This window comes from Cheilinus undulatus, linkage group 1 (genome assembly GCF_018320785.1).
Source record: "Cheilinus undulatus linkage group 1, ASM1832078v1, whole genome shotgun sequence".
Lineage (NCBI taxonomy): Eukaryota > Metazoa > Chordata > Actinopteri > Labriformes > Labridae > Cheilinus > Cheilinus undulatus.
Genome location: NC_054865.1, coordinates 35,560,110 through 35,583,966, shown reverse-complemented (window position 1 = coordinate 35,583,966; position 23,857 = coordinate 35,560,110). Strand labels below are relative to the sequence as shown.

The following is a 23,857-nucleotide window of genomic DNA, read 5'->3' as shown; positions in this document are numbered from 1 at the left end:
CCAGTCATGTTTACAGAGGCAAAACTAAACAGTCTGCCAGTGCTAACATTTTCATAAAGGCTGAGGGGACTAGAATTATGAGCAAGTTTAAATATCTTGATGTAATGATCGATTCAAATCTTTATTTTGAGTTGCATGTTTAAAAAAAAAAGACGCTTTATTAACTTTCTCTCAGAGGAGTCCATAAAATCCAAGAAAATATCTTAATTAAGAGATCGTTATGTACCCTTCTGTCACACTGCCTTTAGCCATTTAGTTTTCTCTGTGAAAGCCACGACTCCGTAACCTGACACGCCAGATGGATTTGTAAAACAAATCCATCTGGAAAACCTTTATACTAAGCGTCTGGGAAAGGCAGAGGCTTTGAAAAAAACTCAGAGTGTAACTGGATGAACGTTCTGTCTGTCACATCTTTACAGGCCAATCAGAGCAATAAAACACGTGATGTAGCCGCGACCAAGGTGTGCGTGCGCAGCTACCGAGGAATAACGCGAACTATGGCGACTATAGACATGTCAGTACACGACATTTTGTCATTTTTAGAAAAGAAAATAACTCACTGCTGTTCTTTGTTCTTCTTTTAACAAAGAAATGTCGTCAAGTTTTCATAAAACTTTCACTTTAGCAGCATTCACGCTAAGCTCTTCCGCCGTAATTGCACTGGCCTCTTGCTGCTGCTTGCTTACGTCATGACTACGCCGTGCCTGAAAGTACTGCCCCTCATCGCTGATTGGTCCTGTCACTTTCTAACCGGACCCAAACGGTTCGGACGGGAGCTTTGCAAGATGGATTCGCCAGTGAGAAACACGGAAACAGGTGTATGTTTTGTAAGGTTAACGACTCGGTCAGCTCTAACAACTGTGAGCAGCTTTAAAAACAAACAAAATATCTCCTGAAAGACACTCAACTCTGCTTTCAATCTGAATGTGCCTGTGTGTGTGTGTGTGTGTGTGTGTGTGGGTGTGTGTGTCTTTACAGCTTTATGCTAATGTTTTATGTGTTTCATAGTTAAGCTTTCTTTGTGATATATCAAAACTGTTTTTTTGATGTGACCTGCCAAAGGGGGGCAGATGCAAATTAGCCGTTAGTAATCTCTGGTCCAACGCATCAGATGGCAACATTTATGTTCATTGTACATGGTCCCTTTACAAATAAAGTAAATTAGATAAATAAATGAATAAATAAAATAAACACACCCTGTGGCTGAATGTATACAAAGTTGTGAGGGTCCATATATCATTATCATCAGGCTGTAAATCTTTAAAGCTGCAGATTATCATTAATCATCATTGAATACTGAAAAACCCTTTGCTAAAACTATGCATTTTCTAGTTAAATGCAGATAAGCAAAAATACTGCATTTGCTAAAATACTTGAAAATAAATACAATCAGTCTGAACTCACAAAATGTACCTGGCATGCTTACAAATAGAAAACTTTACATAAGCTGTGTTCCTTTAGCTCTTAACCTGAGAACATTTTTTCTTAAAACCTCTAATCCATGATGCAGCTCAGTGAGAAGAAGGAACATTTGATTTTCAGAGGTTCGTTCTTCTTGTTGTGACTGTTGAAAACCCTGTCATGTGGCACTGCACACTGAGTTTAAAAGCTCACAGAGCAGTCTCTCCAGCACGTAGCCTTTAGGCCAAATACAACAATTTCAACCATTACCCTGAATGTAAGGCTAATGGCTGTTGTCACAAAGTATTTATACCCAAAGATAGAAAGGGAGATGTAAACAAACATTTTAAAATGGCTGAAGCAAATCAGAAGTTTGGAACTTCTTTTTCTTTCAAACCGGATTCTGTGAATCTATTGATCGGCTAGACTGCATAAATCTACTTTGGCATGCAATTTAAGAGCATGCTTGATAAACACTCCATTATTTCTGCAGGTTTTCATGCTGTGTGTCCCTACAGGCCAGGCTTCTTCCTCTCAGCTTGTTTTGGCCTCCTCTCAGCTGACTCGGTGCCTGGGAAAATGTCCCAGTGTATTCACACAGGAAAGGAGCAGATGATAAGAGGTGGGAATGAACAAATGAGATAGTGATTTTTCATGCTGTAGTATAATTCTCTACTCACTGAGTCGGGGTCTCTCTGTTGCTCTAGGAAAGCAGAAAACTCCACCAGCCGGAGTTTGGATGTACCGATGGAGCGGCCCTGCCATGCTGGTGCCGTGGGAGCCGGAGCTGCTGTGGGCTCATAACCTGGAGATGCACCAAAAAATCAAAGCCATCCTGTCTGTGGGTTGTTTGACACCACAGCATAAACATGGGTCCTGAGATAATTTTAGAGATTTTCTTTAAGTGGTTTCAGGGACAGGGACATCTGGTTGGATACAGTTTTTCTTATTGATGTTACTAACTTTTATTCTAATTACTTCTAATCCAAAACACAGTTAAAAAATGTCTATCACAGCTGCATCTGCACATTGTGAGTCGTTCAGGAAACATTTGTATGCATAGATAGCTTTCCGCCTGCACTCTATGGGGCATATTGTTTCAGGGAAAAAAAACACGTTCTTATGAGCTCAAATTATTTAACTTCAAGGCAAGACAACAAAAGAAACTGAAAGAAATAAGTACTTTTAAGAAATATGAACCAATTTTCAACTTTGTTTCTGAATGTTTGTGTCTTTTAAATAACAAATGTCTTGTGATTTATTTGACATCAGATGATTTGGCATGGTGTTACATAACTCTCCATCTTCAGAAGTTCTGTATCCACAGCCAACAAATGTTTCTATTTTTACTTTGGCACACACAGTCACCAAATACACAAACACAAAAACTTGATGAATTTGGCTGAAGATGTTGCATGACAGGATTTTCTGCAGAGCAGTGAAACCTCTTTTTTGATAGAATATGTTGCAAGCACAGAAGTGCTTGAATACTAATTCACAAATAATGTTCTATAGGCTCAGACTGCAAACAGTTTTTTAGGTACCAACATGAACATCCCAACTCCTTCCTCCTAAAGGTTGTTGCTGCTAACACATTTCACCTCTATCAACACACTTGCTTCAGAGCAAACCAGTTTTAAATTTCCCCTTTTGTTTACAACCTTTTTCCATGAGGATGACAAGGTTATTACAATCTGAACTAGATCACTGATAATTAAAATAACTAGAAATAATAACAAAACAGCTTGTACATATCTAAATCTTAATGTTGATAATTTGCAAGTTTAAGTATTTTTGTATTTGATGTGTAATTCCTGCACATTGAGAGGAAAGCTAACCAGAGTCAAAGTCCTTATTGCGTAAGTGTACTGGGCCACTAAAGCTGATTGTGATTTCTAGCCCGCTCTAGCCCCAGGACTACACCTCAGTATGCCCACCGACTTCTGTAGTATCAGGAATACATCTCACTCATCTCATGTGCACATGTGCACACATTCATCTCCCACCTGTAACGTAAATTACTGTGGTAAAATCCCATGCACATTTGCACTGATAGATTATACTTACTTTAATGTAAATAACTGTGGAAAAATGTCTCATTACATATGCATATGTGCACCAGTCAACCTATTACTGTACTAATTAGTAATTTTATGTATGTACTGCACTCAGATGTTGCAGTAATGACTCTTTCACTGTAACTGAAAGACTGTAAGAAGGCTCCCTCACCTCATATGTATATTTTGCAGTAATCAACTGTGTGAAATGATCTTATCTCATTACTACCCACAGCCTTACACATGGTATACTTCTGATTATGTCTAGTCAGCATTCTTGTATCCATACTATCACACTATCATACTAATACTCACAGACCTGTATATACTAAAAAAACAGTAACAAAGTTGTAAGACATTTGTTTGGTCCATATTCAAACGATGTCTCCTGTTGTAAACAGTGCTATGTAGCTTTAAGGTCTTGCACAGATTTTGTTCTTCTACAGTTCAAAACATATTTCTGCGTTAAATGTAGGTGACATCTCATGTCGTGTTTGTAAGCTGCTACTGGATACCTTGCTTTTACCTCAGGAAAGTAGATCTATTTATCTTTCTACTTGGCACCCATCCACTTACCCTGCAGCTTGGGAAGTTTTTAACACAAGCAGGTGAAATTTACACTTCACCTCATAAACATGCGTGTACATAGATGTATGTATGTGTATATGCTGGTATGTATACAGTGCTTAACAAATTTATTAGACCACCTGTCATATTTGTCTCAGAGACCATCCAGCATCATGAAGTGCTTTAATGCGGACTCTTTCATTTTCAGGGAGCTCTCCACGTTTTACCATTTTGAACAGGAATGAGGAATTTCAAACTGAATTCACCTTTTTATACCCAAATTTGAGCCGGCTCACTGGGCTTCTCTGAGAAGTCAGAAATGAATCAAGCATAACATTCAACCACTAAAACTATTTTTTCTGTTCAGGAATGCAAGTAAATAACTATAATTTGACATATTAATCAAGAAATATTAATGTGCTTTCCTATTTTTTCAGTTTTGTTGTAAATCAGTACATTTGAAAATACATGGATAACAATAATAATTATATTTTAGCATTAAAAATATCATTTGGGTTAAAGAGCTTCTACATATTGGTGTATTAACCATTGCAGAAACTCATATGTACAAGCATGTAAAAGAACACTTGTATATACTCCCACAGTCCCAAAGATGCTGCAGCAACCTTCCCAAATGTGTATTTTTCTTCAATCTCAAACTTCAAGTTACATTTATTATTTTTCTGATGTGTAATGTTTACCCTGAATTTTTAGTCCCTCCTTCAGATCAACACCATACACACTGTTTGTGTTTTTATTTATAATCTGGTCCTTCCACAAGCGTAGGTGTACACATGTAAATATTAATTTTTTTAATATTGTTCACCTAGCAGTATAAAACAGATGTATGAGTTCTCCCAAAAATGTAATATTGCCTCATCTTCAACCAAATAATGAAGAATTATGGATATTATCAATAAAGATTCAGATCACTAAGGGTATCAATATGGGTAGTTCTCTAATTTTACGTTCGTCTTCATTTTAGGTTAGTCAGTATTTTCATCAGATTATATTAAATTAAGTAAAATGTTGGTGGTCCATTAATACAAGTGTTTTATACAATTTTACAGCTTGGCCAATTATGTTTATCTAAAGAGGATAAACAATTTGACCGAAGGGTAAAAGCTAAGATGGAACATAAAATAGCTGCTGAAGTTCACAAGTCTGCTCTGTACCGTGGTTTGAAGATTAAAAGAGCAGTTTTACTCTTTTGTGGACATCAGAAGAATAAAGTTACACAAGTTCTTTAGAATAATCCAACAGTTATGGAAAATATATTGTATTATTTATGATAAAGTTTAGTTTTCTTGTTGGTTAATACTCACTTGAAATGGCTGTTGTGACAGCTGGCTGGATGGAGTAGGCTTGCTGGGTGAAAGGCTTAATACTGGAACAGACAATTACAAAGTCTAATTAAAAACATTTCAGCAGCACAATATTATGAATATATTGCTTAAAAAAGTTCAAATGATGTGAGCAACTCTGATACTTACTCTTGCGAGGATCCAGGCTGACCGGCTGATATCATTCCCTGCCATAACTAGAGAATTAGATGTATAAGTAGACGACAAAGAACAAACAACAAAGAGTATCCAATTATGAGCAGCTGTTAGCAACAAGATCAAACTGGCTCTTAGCTCCATGTTCAGTGCATGTAGTTATCTTGACTACCACTCCTTTTGATCATGTGCTTATCTGATAGGGGTGGTTGTGCAAAGCTGTGGTGTGTAATGTGATTTGGCCCGGGCGCCGGAGTGTTTGGCCCTGTGGCTGCCCTGGGTGAAGCTGGACAGGAGGGATCAATAGCGGGGTGCAGACAAGGGTCTTACCCCTGCTCCAGGGAAGGCTGGGCGCGGGATGCCTGGCAGTCCCAGCTTGTTGTGAATAGCCGTGGCAGAGACGATCTGAGCCGAGGACATGGAGGCCATGCTCTGGAGGGCTTTGTCCTTCACTGCCTGGTCCTTTAACAGCAGTCACAAAAGGCTTAGCACTCACACAGAAAGTGGGGGAGGTGGACTATGTTGCAGAGGTAGCAACAAGCACACTCCTAACAACACACTGAAAGCAGCACTGACCTCTCACAGTAAACAGCGAGCAGGTTAAAAGAAGATGCATCTCTACTTTGCTATTTTAAAAGGAATGTGCCAAACAATCACAGCTGAATTCCGATATACAATGCTTAGCAGAGGTATGCACTTAGAAAAGTTTGTGTTGACATCTACCATTGGCGTACTTTTAAGAAACTAATTCAGCAGCACTTCTACCAAGGCTGCATTTGTCTGCATGTCAAAACACATCTAAACATTGTAAAGAATTCTCAAGTAAATCTGAAGGACACAGATCCCATTGGTTAAGTGTTTTCACTACTTATCATCCTTTTTCATAATGTCGGGGGGAAATATTTAGTAAAGGAAATGCTCAACTATTGGGAGTTTTCGTCAGAATTAAAAATAACCATTATAAACTGTATCCTGGTTAGGAAATAAGTTTATACAGATGAAGTTTATTCTGTTTTCCTGAAGCAGAGTGAACAGGAGCAGACCCATGCAGACTGACTGGTGGCAGACAGCAAATATAAGCATGCTGGCAGCAGACACTGGTGGAGCAGACTCAAGCTACAATATGATAACATGTAATGGCCAAAAGAAGGACCATTACACTGAGAAACATGGGACAGCAGCTATGGCAGGAGCACAAAGGCAACACTAGCAGCTGAAGGACGAGGCAGCCCAAAATCAAAGCAGAAACAAAATAAATACTTACCATACTTGTAACCTAAATGCAAACAAACATGGATTCATTATAGATATGCATTTCAGTCATTTTCAGTGATTCAACATTTTTAAACTGTTCAAATCTGAGTCAATACGAAACTATTTCATTCAGCCATCCTCACACAGAACACAGATGTGTCATGAAAAAAATAATAAAGGATTATGAATGTTTTTTTTTTCATTCTTCTGAGGATGTTTCACTCTATAATTTTCACAATCTGATCAAAAGTCATTACTCCAGAACAGCAACGTAATGACTGTTATTTCACTGAAATGCCACAGACAAGACTCGCAACAGCAGGTTTTCATTGATGCCCCTTTAAATGAAGGGCACACTCGTGCTTCTCTTTGCCAGAGAACTCTAATTTGCTTTAAATGAGAAAAGACAGCGATTCATACAAAAGCTGTCTGTTTTTCTTCACACAGCTGTCTTTTCCCTTGGAAAAAAGGCATTCATGTAGCTAGCTGTTTGACTCTTTCAGTTTCTCAACACACCCACACTTACACACGCACAGATTAATGAGGGGTCATTAATTTGTGCTGAATACTGGGAGTGGAGTAAAGTGTGAAAGTCAAAATGAAGTCGACTCTCCAAAAACAGAGGAGAGTGGTACATGGGTGGAGTTTTTTTCTTTGATACATAAAGAGATTACTTCATAAATGCCTGAAATAACAGGTCAGTATTACACAAAATTATTTCTATTACACACATTTGTGATTGTTAACAAATTTCACTATTGCTGAAATGACAAAGTAGGCTCTGAAATGATGACATCTGAACTTGAAGGAAGGGAAGCTACTGATTATCATTAATCTGTCATAATCAACTGGTTGAAGGAAAGCAGAGAGGGCATTTCAGTAAATAGCCAGCCGCCATCAAACCTCAGACCCTCAGCTTTCAGCCACTCACACCAACAGCCAACGCCAGCATGCTTCCCCACATCTGCAAACTATGTGAACTTTATCACTATTTTCATCTGCTTCATCCTTATTGCTTTATTTTAGTCTTACATTATAATGTTTGCATTTGTATTGTATTAAAATGTCTCTGATTGTAATTCTTTAGGCCTCATGCTTCTGTTTAATCATAAAAGCCAAGCCAAGGACAGGGGTTGCATTACAAAGCAATGTTAATTGCATGCATCTCTGTGAAATACATCAATGAAATTAAACACACACCATAAGTGTGTTATTGTTACTCTGAGAACGTTAGGGAGCTAATGTTGAGAGGGGTCTAGCTGCAGACCGTACATCTCTGATGGCCACCCTCACAGACCATTCATCTTATCATATCAGAACAGAAATACACACTAAAACTCTAGAAATAAAATCAGCTTAAATTTCCATTTAGGGTAAGGGCAAGTGTTGAAGGTACAGTGTGTAATAGTTAGCCTAGAAGCATTAAGCAGTACAAACTTGGTTAAAATAAAATGTAAAAGTCAGTCTATCTAAGTGAGTGTTTAATCACCTAAATACATTTTTTTTAATCAATTCAAAATAATCCTTTTAATCATAAATTGGGAGGGTCTCCTCCAAGGATGCCACCATATTGGATTTTGCATTTTACATGTTTCTATGGTATCACAGAAGGAACCAAATAACAGATATACATTTTATTCTTTTACTAAATTAGCTGCCACAGTTTCTACCAAGGAAATGAGCATCAAAGCCTAGACTTCACTGTTAGATGTTGCTGATATTTGCAAATTTACACACTGCACCTTTAAGGTCATGGTTAGGATTACAAAAGTTAAAAGTTAAAAACCTGACCTACAAATCTGATTTCAAAATGCTAAATAAAGCAGAGTAAACTGTCTACTGACAGGAAAAAAGCTTGTCCTCCCATGAAAACATTCTAACATAGTTTAAGAAGCTCCGTTAGCTTCATAAGCTATGAAGCTAACGGAGCTACATAGATAACATAGCTACAGCTAAACTCAAAAAGCAGCTACATTTACTATGTATATGTTATCTACCTAGCTTTAGCTACAGTTGCTAAAGCTCATGTTGCTAAAGCTAACTTAGCTACATTGGCTTATGTAGTAACATTAATTACATAACCAGCATAGCTATGTTAGCTTAAAGTAAAGTTAACACAGCTAAAAGCGAGCAAGTAAATATATCTAAAACAGGTCAATACATAATTAAATCCAGATTACACCTCTGATCTTTTCTCTGTTTTATTTATGAAATCTTGATTTGTGTGTAATGTTTTATATGTGGTTATTTCAGGGGTGTAGCTGCAAGACTTTGTTTATGAATAAAGTAGAATTTCTTCCAAAAAAATCTTTTTTGTACAGTAACCAAATTTTTGAAAAGCAATTTTTAAAATAAAATTCATTATAATTATTATTATTATTATAAAACTGGAAGTATGCTGTACCAGCAAATTAAAATATGATATATTTAGGATCTCAGATGAACGGTCTGCAGCTAGACTGTCTTGGCTGATGTCTTAAAACACCACTGTGCAACTGCCTTAGAGCACTGCTAGCATAACAGTAAATTATGTGTAAATGCCTTGTATCTTTACAAAAAAGTAAAAGATCTAAAGACTTATTAAATCAATGCTTTTAAAGCTCCTTTGAGAGACTTTAATTTTGTGTTTATTATGGCACCCCCTGTGGAGAACTTCTGTTTGTTAATTTTGTCCTGTTCAAAATTCATATCTAAGTTCATATCTAAGTTGTATTTTTATTACAGTTCCTATCCTGCTTCTTTGAACAGTGTAACTGATCAAAGTATTTGCTGTATTGCCTTAAAAAGACTGCTTCAGCAAAATGTACTTTTATTTTCTGTATGACAGAAACCCTGCAAAGGATTTACTACCATCATAAAAAACATACTAGGATAATGAACCTAGTCATCAACTGTTTGCTTTACTAGGTCATTGAGATGTCTAAGAATCAAGTTCAGTCCATTATATAACCCACTAAAAATTCCTCGCAGGAATTTTAAATATCTTTACCTATTGCATGTCATTGGCAGATAAATGGTTAATAGATTAAACCCTTAGCACCGGTATTTACCTAAAAAATTTAGATATTTGTCAGTATATTGTAGCAATAAAAAAAGTTTAAAGACATTCACCATTTAATTGTATTTAGATATTTTTAAGAGATCACTTTCTAATACTACACCATGTGTATGTTGAGCAGCTGCTCTTACGCTGGTGAGGAAAAGGTGAATAAAAAAGATGAAAAAAGTAGACAGGACAGTGAGAGCAAGATTTGAGGACAGGTGAGAGACTGTGAAGCTGGAGTGAAGGATGTTAGAAGAGGAAAACAGACTACAGTCAACAGAGGATTTTGGGGGGTTAGGAGAGGGGGGATCAGAGCAACAGGCATTCACTCTGTCACCACGGGAAACAGGAAGTAAAAACGCACAGCAACCCACAAGCCCAAAAGCAGAGAAGCGCATACCTTTAGCTTGGAATGAAACTCACGAGATTTCCTTCTGGCAAGAACCTGAATGTGACTAGACACCTGCAGGGTAGGGGAGGGGAGGAAAACAAAGGAAGAGCCTGTAACCATGGCAATGAAAAGCCCCCTGCAACTGGGCAAAGCCAGACGTACCTTAATGGCAGCTTGGATTTCTCGAACTTTCTTTCTTGCTAAGACCTGTATGTGACTAGACACCTCCATTCAAAGAAAGAGAAAATGGAAAATAAAAAAACAAGAACAACCCAAAAAATTATGATGTCGGTAATTAATTTCTTAGTTAAAAAAACACTTGAATGTGAAAATGTGCAGAGAAAAAGCAACTTAAAACCTCACACTAAGCTAACAGCCAATCATGCGCTTTGCTGTGTGCAGTCGTCATGTAAGTGAACTGATTAAGGAGGATGCAGGCCCCTTTAGCTCACATTAAGAGCACCCAGATGTGATCTGCTGTGTGCTGAATCACAATCGGCTGGTCTTGTATTCTTCCGGGAGCCGGGCGAGGCATTTCACCAGCCAAGTTTATCTCTGACGTTCACACAGTTAACGTTATTTAATAATTCTCACTTGAAACATTTAGAAGTATCAAAACAGAGGCAGTTTGAATGAGAAGTATTGTGGAGAAGGGAGGGTAAAATGCTTCGTATCTTCTCTCTGACTCTAATCACATGAGTAATGCTGACAGTGCTGGGTTTTCAATGCAGTGTAACATTTATGATATTCAAATATTTTTTCCTGTTGATGCATAAACTCAAGTTGGAAAGTTATATAGGCATTACAAAATGGAAATGTATCTTTTTTAAAACAAATCAACAATTTCCATTGTATTTCAATGCAAAGATCCAGAAAAAGTAATTCAAACAACTCAAATTTGATGTTTTTTTGTGTTGATAAAGACTTAAATTCAGTGTTGTGGGCCATTGATTGAATAAAACAAAAATTTAAAGATGCTGCTTTTGGTTCTGGAAACTTATACCTAGAATTATTCAAGATTTCAAGCATTTTTGAAGACAAAGAGTAAAGAAAATCATCTTTTGACCAACTGTTTTTGAATATAATGTGGACATTTATCATATTTTTTTTTGCAAATCATTCTTTTTTAAACATATTTTCTTGCAAATAAATCTAGAAAAAAATATTGTTAAAACTAATTTTTTGTGTGTTGATATAATTCTTAAACCACTACATCATGGGCTGCTGATTAAACCTGAAATAATTCAAAATTTCTAACATTTTAAAGACAAAGAATACAGGAAAAAATCTTCTGACTGTTTGTGAAAACAAGAGCCGCCAAAGCCTATTTCTGCCTGAATGAAGTGTCAACTCTTTAATGCTTGTACAGAAAAAAGAACGTGTTATATAGACTCATGACGTACTGTCTGTTGAAATCTAAAGATGTTAAATTTATTTTTATTAAACATTCTGAAAACCAGTTAGGAAAAGAGTTAAAAAATTCAAAATACTTAAATGCTGCTTTATATTTTTTTCATCCTACTATTTAAGTTGTAAAACAAAGCATCCCTTATTTTCATCCTTTAAAGAACAGCACAGTGAGGAGAGAGATCGAGAAAAAACAGTCTCTCTGGTCCAGACTGATCAATTCACACACACTGATCAGATGTTATTCTGCAGATACCAGCTTGTTTATCACGGTCATGCAAGTCAGTGGTCATACAGGGAATTTCCTGTTTAGGAGCATGGTCAGTCAGTGTGTCACTGAAGCATCATCAGAGTGTACACTTCAACATGACAATCCCCAATATCCTTTCATTTATCTAAATACTATGATAACAACTTTTGGAAAATGGAACAGAAAGACTGAAAGGCTTAAAATTCTGTTGGGTTTTCCTTCATTATCATGACATGACAGCACAGGCTAATAAATACATCACAGTTTGAGCCTGAAATCTGACTCCAGCTCTGTTGTGAGAGTTATACTGGAGAAAACAGGATGCACTCTTCAACACTGACTGCAGCAGATACTCGCTTTGATCAGAGGAGGAACCGATCTATTAGAGCCTCCACCTTCCTTTTAATCAATGCTTTTACTCTGACCAAGGGCACGGCCTCCAGGATTTACTTATGATGAAGAATACTCGAACCGCCAAGCTACATTAAACTTCTGTATCTACTGTAGAAAATGAATCTATTTAGAAATTATTCACATTTAATATTTAAGACTTTAAAGCATATAAAGACAAATCTACTGTGGGTACAGTATTTGTGCACGTATAAGTGCAAGGAAGAGTGACAGTTTAAGAAATGTTAGACTCATCGGGGGTTTTTCTTTCATTGTCTCTTACAGAAAAAACGCAAATACCCATGAAACTGACATCTTGACTCTCGTCTTACCTGCTTACGAGTCCTCGTCTTTCCAGTCCGTAGCTTGATGTATCTGGCAATCAGCTCATTTCGACCTAACGAAAATAGAAAGAGGAGAAATTTCTTAAAATATTCTCTAACATGAAAAAATTTGAGACATTCAGAATATCAGGAGAGGAATGGATATTTCTAAGTTGAAGACTATGAAACTGTTTTAAGGTGTCAAAATGATGAAAACTGTGAAGGCTTTTAAAAAAGATAAGAGAGGTGGGGCGCGCCGGTAGTCGAGTGGTCAAGGCGCACACCATGTACGCAGGCGACCAGGGTTCGAGTCTGACCCGTGGCACTATTTCCTGCATGTCCCTCCCCGCTCTCTTCCCTGTTTCCGACTCTATCCACTGCCCTATCAAATAAAGGACAGAAAGAAATCTTTAAAAAAAAAAAAAGATAAGAGAGGCTGTGCTTGTAAAATCACTCATCAAGCTGTTTATATCTTTTTATATTTTATTTAAATTTAAGCATGGTTAAATCTTCACCAACTGAAAATAAAATTTTGAATATTAATTATTTTTCTGGATAACTGTGAGACTGTTTTTTTATGTTTTTCCTTGTGGCAATATATTTATTCAAAATGCTTCCCAGGCTAACGTCTCAAAACAACACATTCAGCTCTAAACAGTAAGATCTATAATCATATTTTAAGTGCATGCAAATCAGAAGTTACATGGACATCTCTTAAACACTCCAGACCCAGTCTGTTTGTGAAAACAACTAGCGACATTAGCATGAAAAAACTCACAGCAGCTCAGCCTTTCAAATTAATCTAATTCAGGCTCATTCTCTTCAAAGGCGATGGCGCTTTGAAAGGAAACAGACCTGGCTGTTCATACTATTACACAAGATAATGGCAACGGAATATATTGGGTTTAAAACAGTGCAGCTCTGACTAAATTATAATTAAAGCATAGCTTTGTACAGTTTTCCAATTAACAACAGCTCTAAACATTCTTCCGCCCGCAGCTCGGCTCTAATTGCTGCAGCAATGCACATGACCCCTGCTTAGCCCTTTCATATGGTAATAACATGCCGCTAACCAAAACTATTACACAAATTATAGGTAAGGAGGCACTCTAATTATGTGTCCAGCTGTAGCCAACCAATGCCATGGATCTGCTCAACTCCTCTATGAAATGAGCCAAACCTTAACACAATGAAACATTTTTCTACATTCACCTCATTATCAATCAAAGGTCTCACTTTTGTAAGATCACAATTGGACTGCAGTGTATTTGCTAATCAGCTGTCTCTTAGGTAATCAACAGAAAATGCTTTCTCTATCAGAGGAAAAAGACACATCTTGGAGGTTTAAAGGACAGGGGTAAAGGAGACATGCTGTAAAACCTATAGAGAGGAACACTGATATATGTTTGGTTTATCTGCTGTTTTTTGTTTAATGAGAACATGGGAGAGCTGGTGCCACGATTCATATTTATGGCTCTAGTGTGCTGTTCAACTGTCAGTAATATGAAAGGAAGGGTTATTTACCATGTCTTTAATTATCTTCATATGAGAGCCAAAAAAACAAAAAAACAAAAAAAAAAACAACAAACCACCATAAAACTATTGGGCCAATTACATTTCAGATTCAAATATTTCAGATTCTAACTTCAGAGTACAAAATTATTATTTTATGTTAAAAATGATTTTATGCAAATGTTGTCAGTAATGTTAAAGATTAACTGCTTAAAAAATAGATTGAATTGTTTGCTTTCTTTCTCTCTGTAAGTTAAGGCCTGTGGCCACAGCTGGTGCTTTTAGCACCATAATCTCTCATTTTCAACACAAACCAATGTAATCCAGTGTTTGTGGCACTTAGCACCCTACCTTTTACCCTGTGAAGCACTTTGGTTGACCCTGGTTGTTTTAAATGTGATATATAAATAAAGATGACTTGACTTGACAAGGTGCTAAACGTGCCGTCAGCGCCAGCTGTTTTTATCACTGCTCTCTCTGAGCTCTCAACAGTTCAATTTATAGAAAATCACAGCACTCAATTTCACTTCTCCTTCACGTAACAATCAAAATTCAAGAGGGGGCAGGACTTAATATACCAACTTCATCAGAAAGCAATGGAAGAGTAACTGATCTGACTGGCTGACTGATTAGCTGCTGATAATGCCAGGAAAGGATTCCTTTAAAGATGCAGTGTGTAATATTGATCTAGTAGCATTTAGCAGAACAAACTTGGTAAAAATGACACATAACATATGAACAGGCTTATCTGAATGAGTGTTTAATCTCCTTATGCTTAAAATTGTTGTATTTTAAATAACACAAAATAAGCCTTTTATTTGTACAGAACAAGGGGCCCCTCCACAGAGTCTGCCATCTTGGATTTTTTTTCCTCTTGCATATTTCTACAGTACCACAGAGGGGAGCAAATAACAGAAACCCCCATCTTTTGTCACAGCAGCAATTTGCAACCCAGTCTCCTCAAAGAGTCACTGCGATTGGCTCATTATATGTATCTAATCCTGATTGGTTTTTGATTCAGACTTAGAATACAAAGCAGAGCACTCACAGATTCAATCCTGACACTCATTTTGTCCAGGGATGATTTAAATTGAAGTTTGATCAAAATGTGTTATTTAGTGAAATTTGTTATTTACTGTAGCTTTACTTCATTTAAAAACTGTTTAAATAAACAGAATGATTTTGTTTAAAAAAAAAAGTGTACTTTTTTATTGTAAGAAAATAGTTTAAACTGGCTTGAGACAAACCAATCTTTCCTTCTATGATAAACTTTATTTTGTGTTGATTTTGGCGCCCCCTGTGGACAAAAATACCTCTTCTCTTTTTGATACATGTAAGATTCTTTTGATTTTTTTAACATTCAAATTTTAGAATCACTGAGAATCTCTGTCGCTGATATGAAAAAAAATGTTTAAAGGCAAACAAATGTTTAAATAATCATTCTTCCTCCTCATGTTTGGCTTTGCTCCTTTAGTTTATATAAAGATATCACTTAAAATATCAGTCTGTTTTATGACAAGCTTAAAGCTCTTCACTGGAGGTTTAAATTCTTTATTTCTGCCGAGTCAAAGTCTAATCAAGTATTATGTTGTCTCAGTACTATTACAGCTCAAAGTTTGATTCCAAGTCTTCATTAAAGCTCTGAAAGTCTAAACAAACTATATAACAATCTATAAACTTGTCAACATGAGATCTTTGATACTTGCAGCACCTGGCTTTGTGCCACACCTGCACCCTTTGTTGTTCCTCTAAAAGGAATGGGCGGAGGGCTGGGCTCTGGCACTGAGCAGGAGTTTGTTAAAGGTTGACCCCGAAACTCTTTTCACACTGAACGCTCAGGCGAGGCCGGCCTGAGTGAACCCAGTCACATGACCTTGCGGGACAAATAAACAACATCTGTGGATTTACACCTGCAGCCTGTCTGAGCAGTAAACTTTACATCATGAAGAGTGGAGCTGCAGCAGTTTCAATAATTCACACATAAACAGAACATGACAATACAGGCATTCATGTAAACTCCTGATTCCCAGATCAAAGCACACAAACGGTCAGCTGAAAGCTTGCTTACTGTTGAATTATTCATCCTTTACACCAGGCTGGAAAAAACCCGTCCGAGTCCAGGACAACCATCAGGCTTTTTTCCCTGCTGAACAATTGTTGACAAAAACTGTAAAGGCCCATTCAGGAAATGCTACAATGCTTTCTACCACCTGAAATGTAAAAGTTATCTGTGACACAGAGACTTTCTGTTACCAGCCACACTTTAAAAAATGTTGTTGATAAGAGTCGGCCACACTGTGAACATGTGAAAACTGTTAGCATCTTACAGTATGTTTGTCTTTAGGACATTTGGCTTTCTACTGTCCTGACTGATGGAAGTGAAGACAAGCCACCACACTCACATATGCTGAGAATACTGAGCTTGTTAAGGAAAAAGGACTGTGCAGTAGTCTGATTTTATCTGGCTGTAACCTGAATGATGATGTTACTAGGAGTTTACCTTTCCAATATTAACCAATAACTGGATAATACTCACATTAGTATACGTAGCATTTATAGTATTTATGTCAGCTGTTGTAAACAGTATAATTTGCAGCAGACCATTAATGCAAAAGTAAGACAACAAAGAAGCCGCAGCAACATTAGTAATCCTGTGTCTTATCAGTGGTATGGAAATACTTCAAGTTTGTGAGTGAAAACAGTCCAACAGCCACTTGCAGCATCTGTCACGACTGTTTCGCAAGGCAGAAGCAGCAGGGCTGCGTTAAATACTACTAACTTGTCCCGACATCTCCAAACTAAACATGGAACTGAGGTTATTTGAATTCACTTTTCTAATACATGTTTTTTGACTGCTCAGGTCAAGCTGTTTTTACCACGTTACCACTCTGAGTAGAAATTTGATGTCATGTGTTTCACAACAATGCTAACTGTACTAAGTTAAATGGAATACGCTTGAGACATCTAGTAGTTATTAGGTTGACTTTAATTGTTTTTGTAAGCAAAAACCATTGAAACTCTAATCTTGGCAAATATGAGAATCAGATGGGATTCGGAATCTCTAGATATTCAATATTAAAAAGAAATTGTAATCAAGATTGGAGCCCCAAAATGTTGAACCTAAATATTTTTGTTAGTAGGATGTTCACTGTTTACCTCTCATCATCTGCTGATACTCTCATTTCTTTCCCCTCTCTCTCTCTGTCATCATCTACTACTGCTGGTTCTCCAAGCTGTGCAGCTGTCCGTCTGAATGGAGTGTGTAAACAATAAAACTATGGCACCTACGTGTTACTTCAGGGTCTAGGGGACTCTTAAGGCTGGTTTTAATTCTGATGTACATAGTTTCATAAACTTTATCCTGTCTTGGTGTAGCAGTAAGGCAGTCACTTTGAATACTGCCTAAAGAATAAAAAGCCATTTTATCAGTCAGGAGAGCAAACAGCAAAAATATTAAATGCTATTTGTAGGAAATGTTTTAGATTACATTTAGAGATCAAGTCCCTGCTGTAGATCTCTCTTCTTGAGAGTTGGTCTCATGCTCAGTCTAGCTTTCCATTGGCAGCATTCTCAAATAGGCCTCTTTTGTAAAAATGTTTCCCTGAATTAGTTTTCCTGGACATCAGAGCTAAAACTAAGTCTAACCCGAGCCCTGCAGATGTAGCCATCCTAGAAAGGGCTAAGAAAATGAACTTTTTGTAGGGAGTTCCTGTCACTCAAAGCAGCAGAAAAAAGGATTAAATATTTATAGTGTGACCCCTGAGTAGATTTGTGCTGTTAAGCAGCTGGAGGAGTCCTCCACCTGACCACAGTGAACTCTCCTCTGAATCTCAATGACTTTAAAGGATGTGGGACATATGAATGGCACTCCAGCAGTAGCAGCCCCACAAAGACGGGGTGGCCCAACTTTCCCTAGACCATCCTGAGTAGACTCCTCATTCAGTCTGAAATCCAATTTGGCCCTCAGCAGCCTTTCTCTGAGGAACCTGGGAAAGGCTGTCTCTGTGTGAACAACAATGAAGAGAACTGTCACAGTGCATTGTGGACCAACCTCAGAGATACCACACCCAGAAAGACTCCCACTAACTTCCCTCCCAAAGGTCCACTGGTGTAAAAATTGTCTTCCTTCGAAATAAATTTTGCAACCAAAATAAAACAAAGAGACAGATCTTGATGTGACTGTCAAAAATAAAGATTATTAAGTCCTTTTGTACAGAAAAAGACAAATGTAATCCATTTTCAAATCTTATTTCCAAAATAGAGCTCCAATGATGGTAAGCATGTAGTAAACATGACAGGGAAGTCAACACTGGAGATTCCATGACTTTTTAACTCTACATTTGTATAACTGAGCATTGTTTGTCATAATTAAAGCAGAATTATATGCAAACACAAATGCTTCACCAGCACAAATGCACATGTGTAACATAAACACTGAGGCTAATTTAACTAATGGCATATTAAACTATTTAACCAGCCTTCTTTCACCCTCTGAGCAGAAGCACAATACTTTACTGCTCAGCTCGAGCTTTTTTTCCCCTTTTATAAAAGCATCCATTTCCTGTAACAGCACTTTTTTCTAATGCAGGCACAACCACAGTCACATCTGGCCCAGCACTCTGCCATGAGACGGCGCTGGGCCTGGCCCAGTATCAGTCGGCAGATTGCCTGCATGTGTGTGGTTGTGCGTCTGTGCAGGCCCTGAGAGGGCAGCCTCACAGAACAGAGAGTACACATGTGCTGCAGCCCAGACTGTCAGGACACATCGATCATAAACCCTTCATTTAATGCTGTTTTTAATCAAAACTTAATATAGCTGCCTTTCCTTTCTTGATCCTCTGAATATCTTATGTAAATCTTTTTTTAAACTCCAGATTCAGGTTTAAGATGTCCACAGCTATTTAGGAAAGTGGTTTGTGGAAATAACAATATATCAGTCTGTCAGACACAGTAATGACTTCAGTGATAACACATGCAATGTTAGTAAGGCATTACAGAGTAATCCAAAGACGATTCAGATTACATTTTGATGGAACTACTTACATGGTTATTTGTCCTAAAAGTAATTTGATCCTGACAAAGAGCTTTGCTCCCCTTTCATTCTCCCCAAACATTCTGCTTACATGAAAAAATTCCAATGCAGCCAGTGTTGCTTACATAGCTCCTTAAGCTGCGGGAGCTATTAATGTAACGTAGCTACATAGCTAACGGAGCTACACAGCTAAAGCTAAGCTCACAAAGCAGCTATGCAAGCAACATGCGTACATTATCTACCTAGCTAAGTTAGCTGTAGCTACATTTTCTAAAGCTCATGTTGCTAAAGCTAACATAGCTACATTGGCTTATGTATTATTTACGTAGCCAACGTATGGTTTATATACATTCAACTGCATCATCAGGCTGCAACCTAACAAAACTGAAAAAAGTGAAGGGGGTCTTAATTTGTGCTGAGCAGGGGATGGACTTGTACTTTTGGGGAACTTTTCAAAGCCCTACTTTTACTTAAGTTAATTTTGGGGAGGTATTCAAGGTATTGTACTTCATTACATTTTAAAAAGGCATCAAGTACTGAATATAAGAAAATAGACACAAAAAACCCTGATTTCAAATTCTATAACATTTTAATGGACCTTTTTTGAATATTACAAGAAAAAAAATACCAGTCTGCAAAAAAATGATTTTTTTGGTTTTCTCTTTTTTATACAATGCAGATCTAGTATTTTTGACTTGTGTTTGATCAAAGAATCATTTTGAAGATGTTACCTTGACATCTGAGAATTTATATTAAAAAAAGGGTTTTACTGCTATTTGGTGTCAAATTAATCAATCCACTTCTCAAATAAAAGAATGAGAAATGAATAAATTGATAGTTCAAGGTAGCAATTATTGAATCGCTTTAAACCTTCACAAGGAGCATGTCTCTAACTTTATAAAAATTGATCTAGTCTCTTGTATAACCCCTCTCTTTTCCATCTTCTTTTTTAAAGTTACGTTGACAGGAGACCAGCATGTGTTTGTGTAGGTGTGTGTGTGCACACGTGCATGTGGTGAGCCAACACAATGGCCCTGCTTTCCTGTCATCCGTGATAGATGACTCAAGGGTCTCAGGCAAACATTAGCATCACAAAAGGGTAAACCAACAATATGAAGGCATTCGTCCCAGGTTTTGAGAATAGCAGGCAGGGGCAGGAAGCCTTTGTACTTGTAATATCAATGGGAGACCATCGCCTGCCAAGTGGAGGAGAACCTGTGACTTGTGGCTTGGAAGAAAACTGACAGTGTTGCTTTTTGGAGGGAAAGCACCATGCTATCACTTTAGCATTATGTAAGCTCTGGCTGAGAGGCAAAAGGCCATGAAGACGACTAGTTTACTGCGTGACGAATAATTTCAAAGGAATAAATCATGCAGGACTGCAGGGTGGGAACACAATGTCAGTTATGTAGGCTTAAACAATTGCATCTAAATATAAAAAACCCTCAGCTGGTCCAGAGACTGCAGGTGTTTCCCGTGTTATAACAGCTATAGTGTTTGTAATTTTCTCTCTGCTAAACTACTGAGTGCTCAAACTTCTTCGGAAGTGAAATCTTGTGTGGAAATGAGAAGATAATGTCTCCTCATCTTAACTTCTAACTCCAGTCCACCATCTGCTTATTAAAAAATGCTTTAACATCCTGTATTGTTGGAGCCTTGCACTGAAAGCGTGGGTCCATATAAAAAGACTTCAAGGCCAGACGTTGTATGCGTGACACCACAGTGATCATACACACTAAAGCTATTCTCTGAGACACAATGGAAATCCCTCCCTGCTTCACACGCATACACATAAACCACCCAAGTGCCTGCAGGCTAAACAGAAAGTTCCATACTGTATAGCTTCTCCTTAAATTGTTTCTGTATTTATGTATTATGTGTGTTTTAGCCCCAAAAAATAACCAGGGAGTATAATACACATGTATAAATAGAACTGTATATTTCTGTAGCATGTGTTGTAGGGTGTTTTTGTGCATGTGTTGTAGCCTTTGACACTTGTTTGATCTAGTTAAGGGATATTATTATGGTACAGTCTTTTTAATGTCTCATAAAATTCTCACAGGCTCTTTAGTTCTGCTCTTGCATGTACATGGGTGTTCCTCCCATATCCACAGGAAACAACTCTATTCAGGCCTCATTTAAAAAGAGTAACAGAGACACAGAATAAGCAGGCCTACAATTAAGAGTAGTTTATTTTTCAGAAGGCTGAGAATTTATGAACAAATGATGGCTAGCAGAGGACAAGACGATCAGTGAGGTTCTTTAGGGTTTTCTGTGCCTCATTTTCCAAACTTTGACATAAAACATCCACATGCTGCCATCTGAAACGTGTTTTAACTTGAAGCTTAGTATTTTATTCATTGTGATGAGTCCTTTAATTTGGACAGTGAGCAATGGTTTTCTCTATAACAAGAAGTTTTAGCTCATTTGCATTAGATATAAAAGAGAAAAAAATCTGATCAGAGGCACCAAAAAGTTTCAATTAAAATGTAGAAAATAGCTCCTGGGATCAAATTCTGGTTTGAGTCGTTTTTGTCGACCCCTTCGGACAAAGCAGTTTTAGTTGATTTTGTCCTGCAAATTTCTAAGTGATTTTTAATGTAATTTAATTTTTTTAACACAGAAATATGACTGTTTTTTTAACCTGTCACATGGGCTGTTAAAAAGAAACATAATTGAGGATATAGAGTGCTTAATAAATTTATTAGACCACCTGTCATATTTGTCTCAAAGACCATCCAGCATCATGAAGTGCTTTAATGTGTACCCTTTCATTTTCAGTGAGCTCTCCATGTTTTACCATTTTGGACAGGAATGAGGAATTTCAAACTGAATTCAGCCAAATTTGAGCCGGCTCACTGGGCTTCTCTGAAAAGTCAGAAATTAATCAAGCATAACATTCAACCACTAAAACTCATTTTTCTGTTCAGGAATGCAAGTAAATAACTATAATTTGACATATTAATCAAGAAATACTATTTTACTATTTTTTCAGTTTTTTGTAAATCAGTTAATTTGAAAATTCATGGATAACAATAACAATTATATTTTAGCATTAAAAATATCATTTGGGTTAAAGAGCTTCTACATATTGGTGTATTAACCATTGTAGAAACATAAAAAATGATTTAGGTAATTACCAATGCTGTTAATTTAGGGCAGCTGTGGCATAAACCTTACTTTGGTTAGGGTTAGGGTGGTCTAATAAATTTGTTAAGCACTGTATAAACAGATGTTTCTGCTACAGGAAGTTAATCATTTCTTCAGATGCCAACTCCACAGCAGCAGTTTAAAGGCTTTTGCACATCCAAGATGAAATGTGAGCAATTTAGAGGTGAATTTTGACATGCCCTTTCTATGCACATCAGTAGCAAATAAATAATGCATATTTTAAAAAAATTTGTGTTGCGAAAGTCTGTAGTGTGGTTTTATAAGCACTTTGTAAACCCATGTTTTTAAAAGTGCTATACAAATAAAGTTATTATTATTATTATTATTATTATTATTATTATTATTATTATTATTAATATCCTCTGGTAAACTGAGATACATTTACCCAGTACAATACATGAGGTTTCCGCCTTTCTCTCCTCCAGTCCACGCATGACAGCAATGGTACACACAGGTAGAAGGTCAGTGCCGTTTAGTTAGGGCCCAAGCACCAAGGCTGTGAAGGACCCTATTGAAATCCTTAGGATTATTTTTCTGTTACACAAGTTTTTTTCAGATTTGAAGTAATTAACATATATGAAAAAAGTCTTGAATCTCAGTACGTGCATGGGGCCTGGTGAAAAAAAAAAAAAAATCCTAAAAAAGCATTTGGTGTGCAAGAAACTTTAAGGACTACAAACATCAGACGTATTATTTGTGCAAATGATACACACCAATTTTTTTTTTTCAAGCACGTTGTGAGTCCAGCAACATAATGGGTGAAATTGCAGCAACTATTTTTTAAAAAAAGTGGTCGGTTTTTCAGAGTTTTACTCTGGACAAGCACACATCAAGTACGCTCAGGTCAGGTATGGTAGCATTTGCCAGTTTGGCACTTCACTGCATCAACCATGGTCCGACATTGCTCTGGCCTCCTGATGGCCAACGCCAGGCCCATGCCCCATCTCTCCAGGTATCCTCCGAGCTGCCCCCTCCATGACTCACATAGCCACCCCTGGTGTCTGGACCAGCCCACCAGGTCCTGGGCACTCAGTATGAGGTGAGCTGGATCAGGACCAGGAAAGCAGGCCAGGTTCCCGTAAAAAAGCGGCTGCCATTCCCATCCCTGCTCTCCTGAGCACATCTGTATTAGAGACATGGACTTTCCAATCATACTTAAAGTATACTGGTCTCAAAGGAGACAAGACATCACCTCTGGTCATCAGTCTAACATTCAGGCCTCACAAGAGTAAAGCAAGACCGGACCACACATCTAACCAATCAAAACACTGGCTGATGCCTATGGTAGAAGACTTGTAAGGAAGACAGAGGAACAAAGATGTCCTCCTCTTCAACATTGCATGATGCTTGTCCCCTATTTCACATTTGTTTGTGGCCAGTTGTTTGTTTTTAATCGGATATTGTATATCCTAGACTGAAACAGGCAGGCAAAGTAGGGAGAGGTGCATATGTGAACAGAAAAAGACTAGTTTTTTTCACACACACACCCTCCAATTTTGGTGTTGTATCGGGGTGAGCAAGTATTGGGACTTATCTTTATTTTCTGTTCACTGGTATCCT

General features: G+C 37.4%; 1 protein-coding gene and 1 long non-coding RNA gene across 9 annotated transcripts in view; one reads left to right on the top strand and one right to left on the bottom strand.

Moving 5' to 3' along the window:
• LOC121517200 overlaps positions 1–2,615 on the top strand; it is a 35,500-nt gene extending 32,885 nt beyond the window's left edge. Inside the window, exons 2-3 of the long non-coding RNA XR_005992541.1 lie at positions 1,895–2,023; positions 2,109–2,615. This is a non-coding gene — a long non-coding RNA (uncharacterized LOC121517200). The remainder of the gene's footprint in view (positions 1–1,894; positions 2,024–2,108) is intronic.
• The window catches only part of tead1b (TEA domain family member 1b), a 67,026-nt gene that overhangs the window by 11,802 nt on the left and 31,367 nt on the right, over positions 1–23,857 (bottom strand). For 3 of the 8 annotated variants that reach the window (XM_041798048.1, XM_041798194.1, XM_041798122.1), the window contains 7 exons: positions 12,592–12,656; positions 10,222–10,437; positions 6,789–6,800; positions 5,855–5,986; positions 5,519–5,565; positions 5,351–5,412; positions 2,082–2,206 (listed from right to left, as the gene is read on the bottom strand). In XM_041798048.1, the coding sequence (XP_041653982.1) occupies positions 2,082–2,206; positions 5,351–5,412; positions 5,519–5,565; positions 5,855–5,986; positions 6,789–6,800; positions 10,222–10,437; positions 12,592–12,656 (659 nt within the window). The remainder of the gene's footprint in view (positions 1–2,081; positions 2,207–5,350; positions 5,413–5,518; positions 5,566–5,854; positions 5,987–6,788; positions 6,801–10,221; positions 10,438–12,591; positions 12,657–23,857) is intronic. The other 5 variants (XM_041798264.1, XM_041798329.1, XM_041798494.1 and 2 more) reach the window with 5 other exon arrangements.